This window comes from Maylandia zebra, linkage group LG10 (genome assembly GCF_041146795.1).
Source record: "Maylandia zebra isolate NMK-2024a linkage group LG10, Mzebra_GT3a, whole genome shotgun sequence".
Taxonomy (NCBI): domain Eukaryota; kingdom Metazoa; phylum Chordata; class Actinopteri; order Cichliformes; family Cichlidae; genus Maylandia; species Maylandia zebra.
The window spans coordinates 15,824,482-15,842,737 of NC_135176.1; the positions used below are offsets into that span (position 1 = coordinate 15,824,482).

Here is an 18,256-nt window from a genome sequence, read left to right on the forward strand (position 1 = left end):
CTAGCAATGTTACAAAGACACACACCACTAAGCCCTGCCACAACCACACACACACACACACATATATATATATATATATATATGCAAACACACATTCACAAAGCAGCAGAAAAGCTAATGAACTTGTCAACATCTTTACAGGGGCAAAAATCGTATCTGTTAGGTCAGATTTATAGCAGAGATAACACAAAACTCTTAGCACAATCCCAACCTTGCAGCTGGGATTTGTAGATTTGCAAATCGATTTCAATAAGAAAGGGAAACACTGCATGACACAAATGGAGAAAAGGAGATACAATGACAAAAAAAGAAGAAATTAAAGGATCAAACAAGCAACACAGCACTGAGCATACAGCTTGGCTTGATCTGGAAAAAAATAAACATCCACTCAGAAAATGTACTGAATCATTTTAAAAATCTTGTTTTTTTTTAATATATATATATATATATATATATATATATATGTATATACACATATATATGTACTTCAGTACAATTATTCAACTCTCCGATATACTTTATATATACACTACTGGGATATCCTAAATAGAAATAAATCCTAAATTGCAGAGATAAATGACACTATTCTCTGTAGTTTAGAACAATTTAGACAGAAAGAGAGGACTGACTGACAAGATCTATAATTTTGCTACTGGAGGCCTCAGAGCAATTAACATGGGGACACTAGATCAAAAAAAGAAACCAAAAGTACAGATGAGTGTGAGAGGAGGGAAGGACGGAGAACATCAGCTGAAAACTGGAAGTTTACTGGGTCCAGGTCCCTGAAACCAAATTGGACTGCAAGAGGTGGGCTTTGGACCGGCCGGTCGGATGTTGCGTCAGTTGAGACAAAAGGAGGATGTGAATCCGCTGGTGTCTGGATATTCTGATCTAAAAGAGAAGACAGAAAGACAGTCATCACTTACATTGTCTGCTTTTTTTAATTGCCTAAAAAACAATTAATTTCCTTTATTGCAGAGGTGGGACCAAGTCATTGTTTTGCAAGTCTCAAGTAAGTCTCAAGTCTTTATCCTCAAGTCACAAGTCAAGTCTCAAGTAATGTCAGGCAAGTCAGAGTCAAGTCTCAAGTCACTGGTGTAAAAGTCCGAGTAAAGTCACAAGTCTGAAACTTTGAATTTCAAGTCCTTTTGAGTCTTTAAAAAAGAAAAGAAGTTGTTCCATCTCTGTCTGTGATTCTGTGATTCTCTTCTTGCATGTTTTGCATATTGCATTTCGGTTTTGTGTTGACTACTTCATAATTTATGTACCTGAAAAAAAATAACTCCTTGCAGCATTTTTGAGCGTTTTTTTTTCCTTCTTAAAAAAAATCTGGTTAATTTGATTGGCTGTGCTACAGCTCATGCACACATACGTATGGAGTGTGGTTTGAATAAATGAATGAATGAACTGAATTAATGGCGCACACTTTCTACATAATATGCGTGTTAAATTTTAGATTTGGGGTGAAATATCAAGCCTTTTCAAGTAAACCGGCTCAAGTCCAATTCAAGTCCCAGGTCACTGGTGTAAAAGTCCAAGTCAAGTCACAAGTCTTAGAACATTTTTTCAAGTCAAGTCTAAAGTCATAAAAGTAATGACTCGAGTCTGACTCAAGTCCAAGTCATGTGACTGGAGTCCACACCTCTGCTTTATTGTTTATTGCATGCTAAAATAAATTGCATGCAGTTAGTGGCATGCTAAAAGCATACTATTTAGTTAGCATGTAACTAAATATATATGTAAATTTAGTTGGATGCTTTTCTCAAATGTACTCAGAATTCAAGCGTGCCTGCTCTTGTGAACCTCATTTCCAGCAACAACATGCATGTGAACTAGCCGATAATCAGAGTGAAGAATTTAGCAACAAAAAAGCCTGTTAAATGTGTTAATTGGCAACTTATTAAGGTCACATTCTGCTGTTTTAGATTCAATAATCCAACATTTGTGATCCCTAATAACCATATAACTTCATTCACTGGCTGCAATTTCTTGTTACTTATACACTGTAACTGATATCTGAGATCATTTAAAGGGCTCTTGGACACTAAGGTTTAGCTTAAAACAAGACAAAGGTTTTGCTAATTGATTAATTTCTTAACTACGGAAGAAAAAAAACACTGAGGTTTCTGGTCAAACAACGCAAACAATTTGAACACATCACCTTGGATTTGGGAAATTACAATGAGCAGCTAGACTGGGGAAAAAAATTCAGTATTCCAATTAACATGTCATGGCACTAATTTACAATCACACAAAGGACAAAAATAACTTCACCTGATGAGCAGCAGCATTCACGGTCCAATACAGCCTCAGTCCTCTAGAGCGACCATCCCTTTCACAGGGTCCTTCACTCTCATCTGACAAAAGAGAAAAATCACACAATAAATTTTTAATTGTTTGCTTTAGTGTCTAGTAATCACAACATTTCAAGGCAACGAAATATGTGTGTGAAATACGCAGAAGTTGAGCTGCTGCATATGAAAGAACTGCATCTTCCAAGCAGACAGAAGTAGTATAATAAAGTATGTCTGTCTGCTCCACAGCTGTCTGTGTGTGTGTCTGCAAAGGACTACAATCATAGCCTTACTTATAACAAGGTGTTTACATGGTGTTGGCTTCATCAAACTGTGGCATGGCCTTGACCTGGTCTGTACTAAGTGTTAAATAGCAGGGAATAAGCACTTTTAAGACTGAGGTCATGGTTTTCAGCCTGAAAAGATTGGGTTTCCTGTTCTAGATTGGGATTAAGGTGTCATCTTAAGTGGAGGGGTTCAAGTACCTCTTGGGCTTGTTCATGAGTGAGACAGAATGACAGGCAAATCTGGTACAGCACCAGTACAACAGCTGAGTGCTGTACAGGTCTGTTGTTTTGATGACGGATGCAAAGCTACATATCTACTGGTTGATCCTGGTCAAAAGAATAATACACAAGCAGCATAAACTAGCTTGCTTTAAGGGGTGTCTGTGATCATCCTATGAGAGGGACTAAGAGAGACTACATGTAGAGGAACTCTACATCGAAAAGAGACAGTCAAGGTCTTTTCCCAATTAGAAGAAAACTGTGCAGCAGACCCAGAACACGCCAGATCGACCATGTCTCATGGCTGCCCTAAGAACGCTTCTGTGTCCCCACAGAAGAATTGCAGGAGGTGATAGGGGAAAACGAACTGTTGGTATGTGGTAGAAAACATTAAAAGATACACTGTATCAAGTTCAATTTAATCTTGCCTGGCTTACCTCATCCAGCTCCCTACGTGTCTGCTCCTCCATGCGACGTATGTCTTCCATGTTCAGTTCAATCCATTTGTCAATCCAGCAGAACAGCTGGCGGTGAAAATTAGTGAACAAACGCTTCTCTTGCTGTGAGACAACAGAAACAATAAAGAGAAAAGTTATGGATTAGTTAAAGGAGCTGGATTTCTTAACGTAAGAGATGTGTAATTTCATCCTGTTTCCAATCTTTTACCCCGTTTATCGCGGAGAGCCTGGCAGCTTACATGTGGAACATGATAGTTAGTCCCAAAAGGTTGATTCTGTTCATCTGGATGTAGAGTTTTCATTGGGAGAAACATTTCATCACTCATTCAAGTGACTTCTTCAGTCTGAGCTGACTGCAGGTTTCCCTGATCTTATAAACAGTACATTTGCATAACGACTGAAACCAGCACCACTGAAGGAACAATGGGCTGTGAGGTCAGTTTCTTGATCATTAATAAGCAAATTGTAATGACCATTGATCAACAACCACTGATCAACCTTCTGACTGAGAACCTTCACAGACAACCACTGATCAAATTCCACTGATCAATGACCATGGATCAATGGCCATAAGTACAATTCACGGAGTACCATTCCTCCCACTAAAAAGGCTTCATCAAGGTGAACAGAATCAGTCTTTTGGTATTTATTTACCTGGATGAATGAGCATGCGTCAAGACATGATAGTGAGTGGTGCCTTTTTCCATTACTACCTCAAGCGGTCAGGATTTACTGTATGTGTGCAAAGGATAACACACCGTGGTGCAACAGCCATTAACAGATATTGTCAAGGAAGGAAAAAAAGGATATGTCCCGCAGGATAAACAATGTAAATGACTTTTTTATCAATAAACCCTCCTCAGTAGCAGGCCATCACCTGTAGCTTCCTGGTTGTGTCAAAATGATAATAAGGTAAAAAGCAAATAAAACAAAAAACCTCTCAACAAACCTTTTGAATGAAATTCTCCACTTTATTTTGCAGGCCCCACCACTTGAATTTGACAGTGACCAGCTTGTAGGCACACATGTGTGGGCAGTCTTTCTTGTTAGGCAGTTCCTTCTGCAAGTACATAAACACATTCTTTTTTTACGTTACCAAATGTTCCTCAGGCATAACACATCTGTATGTCTGGACCTTTGCCTCTATTCAACTAATATTTAATCAATAAAGATACACTGAGGGCTATAAATAATGTTTTAGAAATCCAGAGGTCATCACTTCTCCTGATTTTCTCCAACACCCTTTGACAATAATAAAAAGGCTCTAAAACTAAAAGTATTGATTAAAAAATCCACTATAATATATACTAACTGTAAATAAGGGCTGGCTTCTAAAACCATTCAACTAAATAAAACCACTCAGGAAAAACTGATAAAAGACAGGACCCTAATGTCCTTAGAAGCAGCTGTGGCTACATTATATTGCTGCATATGACCAAATTTTGTTCTGCACAGATCAGGCATCACTGGCTAAACATCATAGTTGCTAAGCAACAAGTATCAGTGCAAATATATTTTGTATTTTGTACATCAGTGATTAACATTAAAGTGGTTGAAAAATGTGCCTCTGCCTACTGAGATGTTTACAACAAAAAAGCTGCACCTTCCAGTCTGGTCCTAGAGGTCCTCGTCCTGTCTTCACTGACTTGAACTTGCAAGGATCTTCTTCAGGCTTGTAATCCTGAAGAAAAATGGCAAAAGCCCCCCAACAATAAACAATATGTATAAGGTGACACGTAAGTATGAAAGCTAGATGCTGTGATGGTCTCATTGATTTTAAGGTGATGTTTTCACCTTTGGTTCCACTTGGCTTCTGTCTGCAATATCAATATAGACTACATCCACTTTCTTCCAGGTTTCGGCATCCAAACCGTGTACCTGAAACAGAGACAGAGAGAACAAAACTAGATACTGTGTCTGAAGGCAAGTTTCTCCAGGCAATAAAATAGCTTTTTAATAACATAACATTTACATTTATGCATGTATAGTAGCACTGTCCCAGTAAATATGAGCACCTACAAAAGGGGGATGCAATTTGGATTTCAAATAAGAATTATGAAGCAGATTTTGATTAGGAAACCACTAAACAACAGAAAACACAACCACAAGGAGAGGAAAATAGACTATAAACCTCACCATCGATAAATTAAACATTTTGTAAAAAAAAACCCAACCACATTTGTGCCATCTGCATTGTTTCCACTCAAAATATGGACATTCAACTTGCTGCATGTAGCACCAAAGGTCATTATTGCCATTAATAATTACATTTTCAAGGTGTCCCATGTCAGGTTTGTGCCATGTCTCAATCTTGATCAAGAAGTTATCTTTCATATACTCATTCTGCAGAGAAAACACAAGTAAAATTGAGTGAAACAGGAAGAGTAAGCAAAGGATCTTAAAATATCACCTAACTCCTGTTCTCATACACACACACACCAGCGCATACAGCTGTGTATCCAGGACTTAAGAGGACATTACATTAACTTACTGTAACCCTAATCACCTTAATCATAATTAAACATTTCTAAACTTAACCTTAACAAAAATGTCCTCATCAAAGTTTTTAATGATTTCTGTAATAGGGAGCCCCCCGCCCCAATAGAAGAACACATCTCCATATTGTGTGAACAGATTTAGGTCCCCATAGCTTGAGTAATACATGAAGCACACACAAAGTAATGGTGTCTGACTACGCCTGCTGCTTCACCACTGAAATAGATCACATGTCTTTCTCAACTTTCAGGTTAACTCGCTCTCTCTCTCTCAGCATCAAGGTTTGAGGTGTCTTTTGTGTCAACGCACACGATTTCCAAAGTAAACACGCATACTTACAGTGATGACTGCAGAGCCCGATGGCAGACAGCGCAGGAGCAGACAGAGAGAAACACAAGAATAGTTGAGTTGAGGAACATTTGAAAACACTACGAAACACTACCAATACGCATTAACAGTATTGGACAATGTACAGATGTCACGAGGAATTGTTAAACACCAGTTGTCAGTGTGTGTGTGTGTAGGTACAGGTTGTGCCTTTGCCTGTTCTGTGTGTTTGTGTGACAGATGGCTGTCTGGCAACTGGCAGGCTGTGTGTGATCTCAGCCTGAAAGGCTCGAGTGATTGCACGGCTCTTCTCTCTGGGCATACAGTAAATTATTCAGCTACTCTTTCAAGGTGACAAAGACCCAGAGACACACAGTTAGCAAGAGTGTGCGCCATTATTTAAATCAGTTATCTTAAACCCCTATTAAACAAAAAAAAAGGTATATTTCTTTCACAAATAAAATCCACTGAGCGAGGCATCCCTGAGCTACAAAAACACGTGATTCTGATAAATGTCACAAATCAAATCTGTATTTTATGTGATGAATATTACCAAAAGCACAGAGATTAAGCATTTTGTGTGCTGGTATAAAGTGTCTCTGCGTGTATGTGTGTCGTACCTGTGCGACAGTATGGGTACGCGTTCCAGGCTTTCTCGTGGATATTGAGAGCTGAAGCTGGAGCCAACATTCTGACGAATGATGGCACTTTACTGCAGGGCAGAGGAGTGAAGAGAAAACAAGCCTAGTTAATTTTAAAGCATTTTTATTTCAGTTATTTAACTTCATTATAAGTTCTCATATTGGAGGTCTTAAGCATCACAGCAAAACCTTCCTTTACCTGACCAAGTCCTTTATATTAAGCTTTAGATTTAGCTTTGCAATATAAACATGAATAGCTATAATACATATGAATGTCCACTATAAAGATCTAAAGCAACAAAAGCACTAAAACCTTGATAGGCAGAAACTACATGTGGTTGCTTCTGGTAGCTTATTTACATGCATCAGTGTGCTATCAGCATATTTAGATCTTTGTAGGTTAACAAACAGTCCAGAACCCCAACCTTACTATCAGGTTTTCCTAAAAGCTTCTTGGAAAGCCTTCAGCTGATCCAAAACACTGCAGTGACAGTGCTAACATGGACTGGAATGAGAGATCAAATTTCTCCTTCTAAACAAACTAAGTTCCGAATGATCATGCCAAATGTTAAAGACCTCATAGTAAAACATTATCCCAGTAAAGCATCCCACTGTCAGAGTGCAGGCTTACTATGGTAGAATAAGAAGCAGAGCCTTCAGCTATCAGGCTTCTCTCCTGTGAAACCAGCTCCCACTTGGGATTCACGAGAAATATTCTCTGGGGTGGGAAGTGCTAAGTGTTGCTATAATTGACTGATTATGTCTCCACTGCCCAAGTGTTTATTTGCCAGTTTGCATGCTATGCTGTGTTACTATTTTATGCACTCTCTTTCCCCTCCAATCGATCCCTAAGTCTGGTTCTGCCAGACAGCTCTTCCTTCTAAAAGGGAATTTTTCCTCTCCACTGTCACCAAGAGTTTGCTCATAGGGTATCATCAGATTATTAGGGCTCTTGATGGTGTCCTTGTTGTTAACTGCTGCTTTATATAATGAAGCTGAAGTAAATATAATTAAGACTTTGAAGTAACGGGATAATAGACGTACAAATATATGAAATAGAAAAATGAATGAATCGAATGCAAGATTCTTCTTCTGCATCGTCTGACACTGCAAACCTGTTGTACAAATACTTACCTCTGCAAATGGTATATTTTGTGTGTGTACTGTCCCTTCTCTCCATCTTTCTCATAGGGTTCATTTTTTAGCACCTCCACTCCTTCTCCTCCACCCGTCTCATTCTTACTGGCCTCAGCCACAGAGTACAGCTGGCCAACCTGGTACTGGAAAAAACAAAAATATATAAAAATAGTTGGATTGATGTAAAAACATGGCTTAAAGGGACAAATAAAAAGCTACTTCCTCTCAAGTCTACCTTAAAAGAACACATGCTGAAGTTACAATGTATTATTACCCAGATGAGAGCGCTTTCGCAGTGAAACACAGGTATATTTTTTCATGTGCATTTCATCTTTTTCTTTGGCTCTTTTCCTTGATTGCTCCATATTCCTCTCCTTCTTCCTGAATTCTCATAATCTCCCATATACTTATGCTTGCTCTCCACATTTTATTTTCATCCTGTCTACTTTTATGTCGCACCCGACTGTTTTTCTCTTTCACGACTTCTCAGTCTCACGCCTCTGTCTTCATCTCACCCCCCTCTCCCTGATCCCAAGTATGCATGTGATTGTTTAAGCACAGGACAATGGCTCTTTCATTTTTTAATCACCTCTAATCCACATATAACCTCTGCACAAAGCTGGACCAGAACGCAGACACGCTTACAACATCGCAACGATGGGACAAGTTGATTTATTATGTATTCTGACCTTTTAACAGGAGACATATAAAAGTTATTCTTTGTATTCAGACGTTGCCAGGTATGACTTCCTGCACTTCTGTGTCATTCACTAAATTCAAATGATGAAAACGCTGATTATGTGTTTACACACAATGCAAGTTTCTCTTGCGGTCAGCAAAACCTGGCAAGCAGGAAACAAAGAGGATTTGACAATCTGCGGTAATCTCAACAAAAACTCATGCTTAGGCTGAAGAAATATGCTGCGCCCGCCACGGCACGTTTGTATACATATACATACATTTATAGGGCACAGAAATAACTAAGCTTGACAGAACATCTCACGATGGAGTCAAGTGGTAATCTAATGCTCTCCTGTCACTCCATGAACCTTAAGTGAGCATGGTAGACAAGATCTCACTTCACTTTCAGGCAGTGAATGTTGGTGTACAGTAAATCAACAGCAAAATTCCTGCCTCTGCCTGGCTCTAAAGCTAGTAAATAGTAAATTTAGTAAATTGACTTTTTAACATTAAAACATTGCACTTTATATTACATTTTTATGTAGTCAACAACTTTCAGTTTTCTCCCTTATCAAATGATTTGTCTGTCTTCGGTACATTTTGTAGCTCAAAGATGAGCCTTCTCTGAAATTTGGTGTTGGTAGTCCAGTGAGAGGCCTTAGGCAAGTCATGACTTAGGTAGTAATTTTAGATACCTCGTATAATTAGAGCAGGAGCTATGAAATGAATGGGGATGGTGAATGGAAGCCAAATGTTTAAAGATAAGTTTGGTTCATCTCGCAGCACTAGTTCTGCTGAGTGTAACAAGACCAGCATGTGGGGGTGGATTCATCTTTAGGTACCCACAGATCACTCTGTTCAGTGCAAAAACATAGTGATGAGTTGTGACTGCCAGATGTTTTAGATTTCAGAAAGTTGGTTTTGTTCATCTGGAAAAAAAGGATTACTCTGCAACAGCAGCCGCAATAAAAAAAAAAGATGAAATGAGCCACAGAGGTTTAATTGACCTTCTTGAAATATGCAAACTATTACATTTTCTAAATAAGCAGTGAGTGTGACCATGATTGCTTCTTAGAGTTTATTCAATGACTAGACACATCTGCTGAGAAAAAAACAAACAAACCAAAAAAACTGGAAAGCCAAATGGACACTGGAGACGGTTCCCTCTGAACAGGCATGGATACTGTAGCTACCCACGGAAAAAACGGGATGCAGGAACAGCAAAGCCTCCTGGGTAACAGCGTTGGACAATTATAACTCGACCTTGCCTTGTGGGATCAGTCTTTGTCCAGTTACGCCAGAACTTTCTACTTTTCATGCAAATAAAGTACTGATAAGCTTTATCTTAAACGGTGGCCCTTGGCAAGAAGTTAGCAGACAGGAAATTCAATTTCAGCAAAACTCTTCAGGGAGGTTTTACCACCACCAGGCTCTGACAGTCAGTAGTCTCACTGAAAAAAAAAAACACTGTTTCACTCAGTGAAATGGCAAATAACTGAAGACTGCTGTTTCAGAGAGTCTGAATTTAGAGAAGGAAACAGACATGCTCGAGGGATGTGATTCAGTTGGTTAACTGTCTTTAGGATTAGGTTTGTCACATTTAACTCAAATATTTCCTTTTCAGTACTTTTTCAGCATCTGCTTGTGACACAGTGTCCACTTCTTGTGCTTTAGAGGAAATCTGCCTGATTATTAAGAGATATAATTGGAGATAATAAGATAATGTCTACAAACAGACACAGTTAAGAGAAGAAACATTTAAATCTGAAAACGCCTTCGGAGGAAATCAGCATTACTTATTTCTCATTCCACTGCTTCGTGGTTTTGATTTTAAACAAAAATATGAAACAGTATGATTTGGTCAAGTCTCCGATTTGAATTCTTGAATTCCTGTGACTGATCTGGCGTTTATGTGGCACACTGCAGCGTCTGAGCACGCACTGGTGCTTCACACCGATGCTTTAAGCTACAGTAAGATTAAGTGATTTAAATGTATTTAAATATTTTGTAATAAATGCGCAGTATTAGTCATAGGTCTCTAGCAAAAGTAGATTAGACTGCTTTAATTTTCCAAAAATATAAAGGCAGAGGAAAAAGGAGGTGGGGGGTAAGCGTGATGTCATGGAAGCAGTTTCAGGTGACTCATTTACAATGCAGGCCTGAATAGACAGGCAGACTGCAATGGAAGTGATGACAAGACACGACAGATGGACACAGACACAGAGTGTAAGGACAGTGAAATACTGTGTGGATTCAATGGTCTATCTAAGATAAGAGATTCTCTTAAGCTGGATTTTCCTATGCAGGCTGGATGTGTGTGGATATATGAAAAATGTGTTAGAACATGTGGGCATCAAAAATGTAAACACACAAAACAATCCAAAGAAGAGGAGCTTTACTGACACAGCTTCTGAGGAAACAGAGCTAAAAAAAAAAAAAAAAAATCAGATAACATAGGCTGAGCCTTGAGCAAATCTCGCTAACACACAGAGACACTTACACACATTGAAATATACTGAGATAGCACTTACCTCTTCCACGGAAATAGGAAGAATCACTCGACTGGAAAAGAGGGAAGAATACGTGAAATTACTCAAAATGTTACACTAAAACTCCTGAACTCGTGCTTGTAATGTATACTGAACAATGGGCAGACATGCAGCACAGTTCCATTCACACCAAATATGATGAACAAAAAAAGACATGAAAATCCAGATGATTCTGTTTAAACTGTTTAAGATGCTTCTTTTAATGCGCTAAAAACTCAAAATGTTTTTGGTTGTGATGTAACAGTTGAAGCTTAAGTCTCCAACATGCCCCTGACAGACTCAGGGGCATGTTGGAGACTTGGGCTCATTCTTTTAAAAGTGAGTTCTTCCTCCCCACTGTCACCACAGGTTTCCTCATAGGGTTTTCTCATAGGAAATGGACAATTTTGCTATTGTGAAGTCAGATCTTTTGCTGTTTTCATGCTACATTGGAACAATTCAAGTTTCTCAGAATCTCTGTTGAGTTTTTTTTAACTGCCCTTGTAAAGCACACTGAACTTGTCTGAGTACAAATCCCCAGAAAGGTGTTTTCTTGTGCCTTTGGCGGGAAATGAACTTCCTCTGTGAAAATGTCAAGCTGACAACATGAGAAGCCATGTTTAACTATTCAACTTAATATTTATTGGAATACCAATTTTTCTCATATACACACCCTTTTTGCTGTGCCGTGTGAGCAAAGGATAATAGTCTTTATCTGGATGTGCAGTACTGAACTATACAAAGTATGTGACAGCAGCTAAACTTCAATTCATCGTATAACACAAGTTGTTCAGAAGTTATTCTTTAAGATGAAGTAAATGACAAATCTAACAAATCTATCCTTGTGTGGATGGATATGAGACATTTGGAAAAAAATAAAATATTAAAAGTCCCATTTAGTATAAATTTCATGTATTTAAATGTGACCCTCGTATCACTGAACCATTAAAAAAAAGAAGGCATGATCTTTTTGCTGTTGCTTAGTTACAAATAAATCCCCGAATGTTTATATGGGCTATGTGAACGAAAACAGTCAAATTCACTTGAATTCACATAAACAGACATCAGATTTCTCTCATACAAGCAGCATTTGTTGGTTCATCTGCTGTTTTTGTTTTGCCTTTTCCAATAACTGCTGTGTCTAATTTTTTTCTGTTGTATCACTGTGTTTTAAAACAAGCACTGGGGAAATGCAGAAGCCCAACACACGGCCACATACACACATCACCAACAAACTTGTCCTGCAAAATCTGCATTTCACTCATATTGATAAAATGACACATTAAAAAATAATGATAAGACATCCAACTAGGAGTGCTGAGATAGCATGTTGCATTATACAAGCTACAATAATATTTGTATACATACAAATATTATACTGAAAAATCTACTATTTTTATTATAGTAATCTATTAATGAGTTCATAGTTTTATGCTAATTTATTAATCAACATGTAACTTTGCACTGTTGTTTTGATTAAATAACCCCATTCTTGGATTTTATATTGATTTTTTTTTAAAAAGATCGCGTACAATGAAGAATAATGAATAAAGTCACAATTAGAGAACTCTGGCACATCGATGTGTATGGAGAAATAAAACTTTACAGTCCATCAACGCTAACAGTTACACAGATGCCCACACACATTCAGAATTCAGCATCTTAGCAAAAACTCATTCTGCACAAACATGCAAGCACACACACACACAACATCTGGGCTCTGTTACATTGCACACAATAAAGCAGCAGCTTAAACATGCTGCACCGCCTCCTGCATCCCAGACCACAGAATGCACATGTACAGTATGCAGCTTTGTTGATTGTTCTGCGAGTGTGTGAGGTATGCCCAAATTCACTTAATCCTACATCCCATTCGCCACTGAGTGTAATCTGGCTCTGAGTCCCAGCCAAACACTGACCGGTAGACCAGATGCTGCAAAGAAGGCAGGGACTGGCCCTAATGTCAAATGACAACATTTGAGATTTGAATTTACCAATATAAGTTCTGTTTTTGTTTACAAGGGTTGCAGTTACATTGTTTTGTTTTTTTCTGATGCATTAAAATTATTACTGCTCATCTCTTTTTAAATGGTGAAAGAAATATCTGCGTGCCTAAGGCAAATATTAAAATTTAACTGTCGGTGTAAAAAACAGAAAATGTAGTAGTCATAATGCTTCTTCTACACTCACTGACCATTTTGTTAGATACACCTTTTCAGCTGTTTGTTAATGCAAATATCTCATCACCCAGGCACAGGGCGATTATCGATGCATTTAAGCATGTGGACGCATTTAAGGCGATCTGTTGAAGATCAAATTAAAAGGTAAAGAAGTAAGTTAGAATGTGGCGTTGTTGTTAGTGTCAGAGGGGCTGGTCCGAGTACTTCAGAAAGTACTATATAATGGGAATTTGCCCTACTACCATCTCCTGGGGTTTACAGAGAGTAGTCCAAAAAAAGAGAAAATGCAGTGAGCAGCAGTTCTCTGTGTGTGTGTGTGTGTGTGTGTGTGTGGGGGGGGGGGGGGTAGTAATGCCAGAGGTCAAAGGAATATGGCCAGACTGCTTTGAGCTGATGGGAAGGCAACACTGACTCAAATAACCATTTGTAACCATGTCTAATACTAAAGGGCTACAGCCGCTCAAATTAAGAAAAATTCACACAGGCTAATCAAAATTGGACAATATAAGCTTGTAAAAATGTTGCCTGGTCTAATGAATCTCAATTTCTGCTGCAACATTTGGATGGGATGGTCAGAATTTGGCGTAAACAAAATAATAGCATGGATCCATCCATCTAATGCTTCAAACGAGTGGTGTAATGTTGTGAGGGATGTTTCATTAGCACATTTGAATACAATCTGAACATTATTCAAACACCACAGCCAACCTGACCATCTGACAAATCTCCAGCAACTCTATGATGCTATTACAGGCTGGACTCACCAGACACCCCATAGTACAATATTGTCATAATACTTCACTTGCAACAAGATATAACTGTGATTTTTAACATTTTGTCATACGCTGAGTATCCCAATAACATATGCCATGATTTGTCACCTTTTTAAATGCAAATTATGTCCTCAAAGTTAAACCTTGTCAACATTTGTTTTATCCAGTAAGATAAGCTTATCTCTCTTCAGTTATGTTTTTCTGCAAAATGAGACTGTCAAGCACATCAACGCTGTCACTAAAACCGACCATAAGATGGAGTCAGTCTGCTACCAGTCAAAGATTGAATGGAGACAAGTTGGCAACTAAATTCAATTTGATTCTGACAATACAGCAATTAGGTGTGATCAATAATAGAAGGTCACATATCTGTTGATATCTATAATTGATACTCTAATGTATCAATTTTCCCTAGATGCTAGCTTGCCCATTTGGACCAAATATCTGAGAAAATTTTCTAGCACCTTGATCTAACAGCAAAAAGGGAGTCCAGCCTGGTACTAGCAATGTGTACCTAACAAAATGGCCGGTGATTGTATATTTCTCTTACTCTCTGCAAGTCTCCTTGGTCTAATGGTCTTGACAGGAAGATCAGGTGTCACTTTGTTGCTTTAGAAAACAAACACCCATCCTGCATTGCTCGTCTTTTCTTCTTTTCCTCTTTATCTATTTTCCCTCCGTCTTCCTCTTTTTCCTGCTTCTATTCCTTTGATCAAATCAGGTTTTTATTAAAAAAAAAAAAAATCAGGTTTTTAAAATCTAAAGCAGGTGCTACATGCATGTACACCTGCCAAAGTGCTTAAGCTGAAGAAAAGTGGATCATGAGTGATGTAGGTCAGTGGTTCAGGTGAGGAGCACTACAGAAACTGGACATGGATCTGTTCTTTTTCTCCTGACCCTCATGATGGTATCTTGGCGTGCGTAACTCTGTGTGTGGATGTGCGTGTACAAGCATCTTTGAGTGTTGACAGTGCGTAAATACATTTAGAATTTAATCGTGACTGATTTAATTAATTTCCAGGCTGGCTGTTGAGGCCCAGAGTCTCCCTAATCACTTCAGATCTTTAGGATGCCATCACTCTGATCCTGTGCTTTTTGTGCTGGGCCATTTATTGATTAAATGTAGAGGATGTGATGGCAAATCAAGACAATAACAGTGACAGAGAGACTCTGATCAGAATTTTTTTTTTTTTAGATATTTCTGCCACACAGTTCAGGTTTGACCTTGCCACAAAATTGCAACAAACATGCTTATAATAAAAAATGTGAAAAAAGCCCAAATGTATTTGGATTTTTTTTTTTATTTAAAAGGCGATGCATATCATTGAAACTACTAAAACACAGAACACCTAAAGGAAGCACACATCGTTCTTTTTTGTGTCTTTTTTTTTTTAAACAGGTGAACATCAGCTTCCTGGAACAAAAAACCTAATATACACACTGCACACTGACACCAGCAAAGAAATAAAGGAACAACATTCTGTCTGTGTGACAATGATGATTAAAACGTGCAGGATTTTCTCCATTTGAAGGACAATATCAGCCCAGTTCATCTGCCATTCATCGGCCTTGCCCTTATTTTAACCACCAGCTAAGAGTGAGCAGGCCTCAGTCAGTTACACAGAGGCCCGCAAAAACGCATTCAAACAATTTGTCAATTTAATTTTTTCCCCATTTCAAGCCACAAAACCACACTGTGTGCCATTGCATCCTTTCGGCCCAGCAGCCAAATTCTCTAACATCTAACTGGTGCATTAAAACCTCGCCATTTGCCCTTTTCTCCCCCAAGCTTTGCGCCCACCTCCTCTACCTGCCCACTCCCACCGCTCCTGCTCCTTAATCAACCATCCACCCTGGGTCATTCTCCATCTCACTGTCTCCATTCCTCTAGATGCAAATGCTGGAATGCTTCATCGGTCGTTTCACCTTCACCGCGCATCAATAACATGGCCACAGCGGCTAACAGGGATGGACGCTGGCACGACGCGGCTTACGCCAGCCATTTGTCCCTCAGCTCCTCTCGAGCATCCGTCATTTTAGCACTACAGCGGAGGGAATTACTCTGTTCGCCACCACAGTGAAAGCCTCCCGATTTCAGCTGATGGCTTGTGATGCAGGATGTGAAGGGCACAGCCACGCCGGCTGCTGATGCAACTACAGCTGCCGCTAAATTTCCCTCTCAGTTTATTCCGCGAATACTTCAGGGTGGCGAGAGTGTTGCATGCATGAAAAATGATCACGGACACCGAGCAGGTGCGGGGTTTCGACATCACCCTGGCCGCGCTATTGCAATTTCCCGGTCGGGCGACTGGCCACAATGTCAGCGGTGCGAAAGGAGACGGGGGAGACAGGCAAACGCGCACACGTTACCTTTTCGAACACTCTCTCACTTGCACACACACCTACTTACTATTCCTTTATAAGCATTTTTTGTGTGCAGTATATCCCGGGATAACAGCCCAATACAGGTCCAGAAAGCAGGTCGATTCTTCCCTCTGTTAGTCGCTTCTTTTTCCGCTTGCTTCTCTTCCACCTCCCGCTCCCTATGTCATTCTACCTCCACAGTCGCTTATTTTCTTCAAATTCACTTCCTGATCGGGGCCGCGGAGCGGCGTTGCTGTTACGCGCAGAGCACCGAGGCCTGTGCAGAGAACACAACACACAGAAAGCGATGGTTCGTCATGGGAGTGGTCTGCGGTGGTTCCACAGAACACATCTCACAGACACCAACATATTATAGGGTAGTGTTTGAAACAAAAAAAACACAAAAGTAAGTCAACCCTCAGGAAACCAGCTGCACGGTCATTTAAGCGGTCTAAAAGCCATAAAACGTCGCTCATTAAACGTTTAGAGACTTTTTCAACAAATATTATTAACAAACATCACTCGGGACCCGTGCCAAGTTTATTCACACAAACCAGTAAAGCATCGCTGACCTCTGAGTAGGGTTTTGACTGGTGTCCCCAGAAGACAACATGCCCCACCCCTCACACCTGTCTTTATTCGGCTCTCCTCCCTGTCCTGTAAGTGCGCACTGCACAAACAGCGGAAATTCACCAGGTGCGAGTCGTTACGTATGTATGAGTAAAATAATATTCGACTTTATTGGGTGGAAATGTGTTTTGTGCTAGCAACCAAGGCAGCAGACCCCAAAGCAGTTAAAAAAAAAACCCTCATGTTGGCATTCGGGCAAAATGAGGTTCCCTGAACCGTTTTTCTAAAGGGTGTGCAACACTCTGCGTCATCGCTGTCACGATGACGTAGAAGCGTAGTTATTCACCATCATCAGAGTATGACACGGAGATCACCGCTGGCACAGACGCACGGTGCGTCAGCTCTAAACCCTTTCCAACAGAGTCCTTGCATCTGATGTGATTATCCTCTTCCACACCCACTCGATGACAACTCACATGAATTACAGGCTGATCTGTAATTCACTCAAGGACCCCGGAGGCGTTCGGACCACACGTTTCAAGCAAGGCATTACAGATCCCTAATCCATGCAGTCCCTCATCCCGAAGACCGGGATGTGATTGCGAATGTGTGAGTCTAAAATTATGTAACGATGGAGTCTGTATTTATGGCGCATCTGTAACAGTCTGCCCGCATCCACTCATTCCTGTGTCATCTTGGGATTGCCTTTACCTCCTGTAATATCTATCTATCTATCTATCTATCTATCTATCTATCTATCTATCTATCTATCTATCTATCTGTCTGTCTGTCCACCGCCTTTTTTACACCGAGTTCCCAGATATGAGTGACGTGCAGGTGAGAGGAGCTGAGGTGTCAAGTGACAACCATCTGCTAGAGTGTAGTATCAGGTGGCAGTGCTGCCAGGCCTGGTTAAGGGAAACATTTAGTGAGAGTATGCTAGGAACATCTGGTGAGAAAACTGCTCAGAACTCCTCTGTTTGGAAATGTTTGGCCACTTTTCTGCACAAAGGCTTATTTAAAACATTAAATTATGGTAAATGGCCTGTATTTATATATTTATCACTTTTACTAGTCCCTAAGGACCCCAAAGCACTTTACACATCCAGTCATCCACACACTGGTGATGGCAAGCTACATTGTAGCCACAGCCACCCTGGGGCACACTGACAGAGGTGAGGCTGCCAGACACTGGCGCCACCAGGCCCTCTGACCACCACCAGTAGGCAACAGGTGAAGTGTCTTGCCCAAGGACACAACGACTGAGACGGTCCAAGCCGGGTTCGAACCGGCAACCTTCC

General features: G+C 39.9%; 1 protein-coding gene across 1 annotated transcript; it reads right to left on the bottom strand.

The window, feature by feature from the left end:
* Positions 1 to 448: 448 nt before the first annotated feature.
* On the bottom strand, positions 449 to 16,663 carry pitpnab (phosphatidylinositol transfer protein, alpha b). The gene is made up of 12 exons (XM_004550011.3): positions 16,432 to 16,663; positions 11,072 to 11,102; positions 7,857 to 8,002; positions 6,702 to 6,793; positions 6,094 to 6,101; positions 5,527 to 5,601; positions 5,053 to 5,136; positions 4,862 to 4,939; positions 4,208 to 4,318; positions 3,238 to 3,360; positions 2,275 to 2,357; positions 449 to 891 (listed from the first exon to the last, which is right to left on the bottom strand). Exons 1-11 carry the CDS (start codon positions 16,446 to 16,448, stop codon positions 2,310 to 2,312), a joined length of 813 nt encoding a protein of 270 aa, XP_004550068.1. The 5' UTR covers positions 16,449 to 16,663; the 3' UTR covers positions 449 to 891; positions 2,275 to 2,309.
* Between the last annotated feature and the right edge of the window lie 1,593 nt (positions 16,664 to 18,256).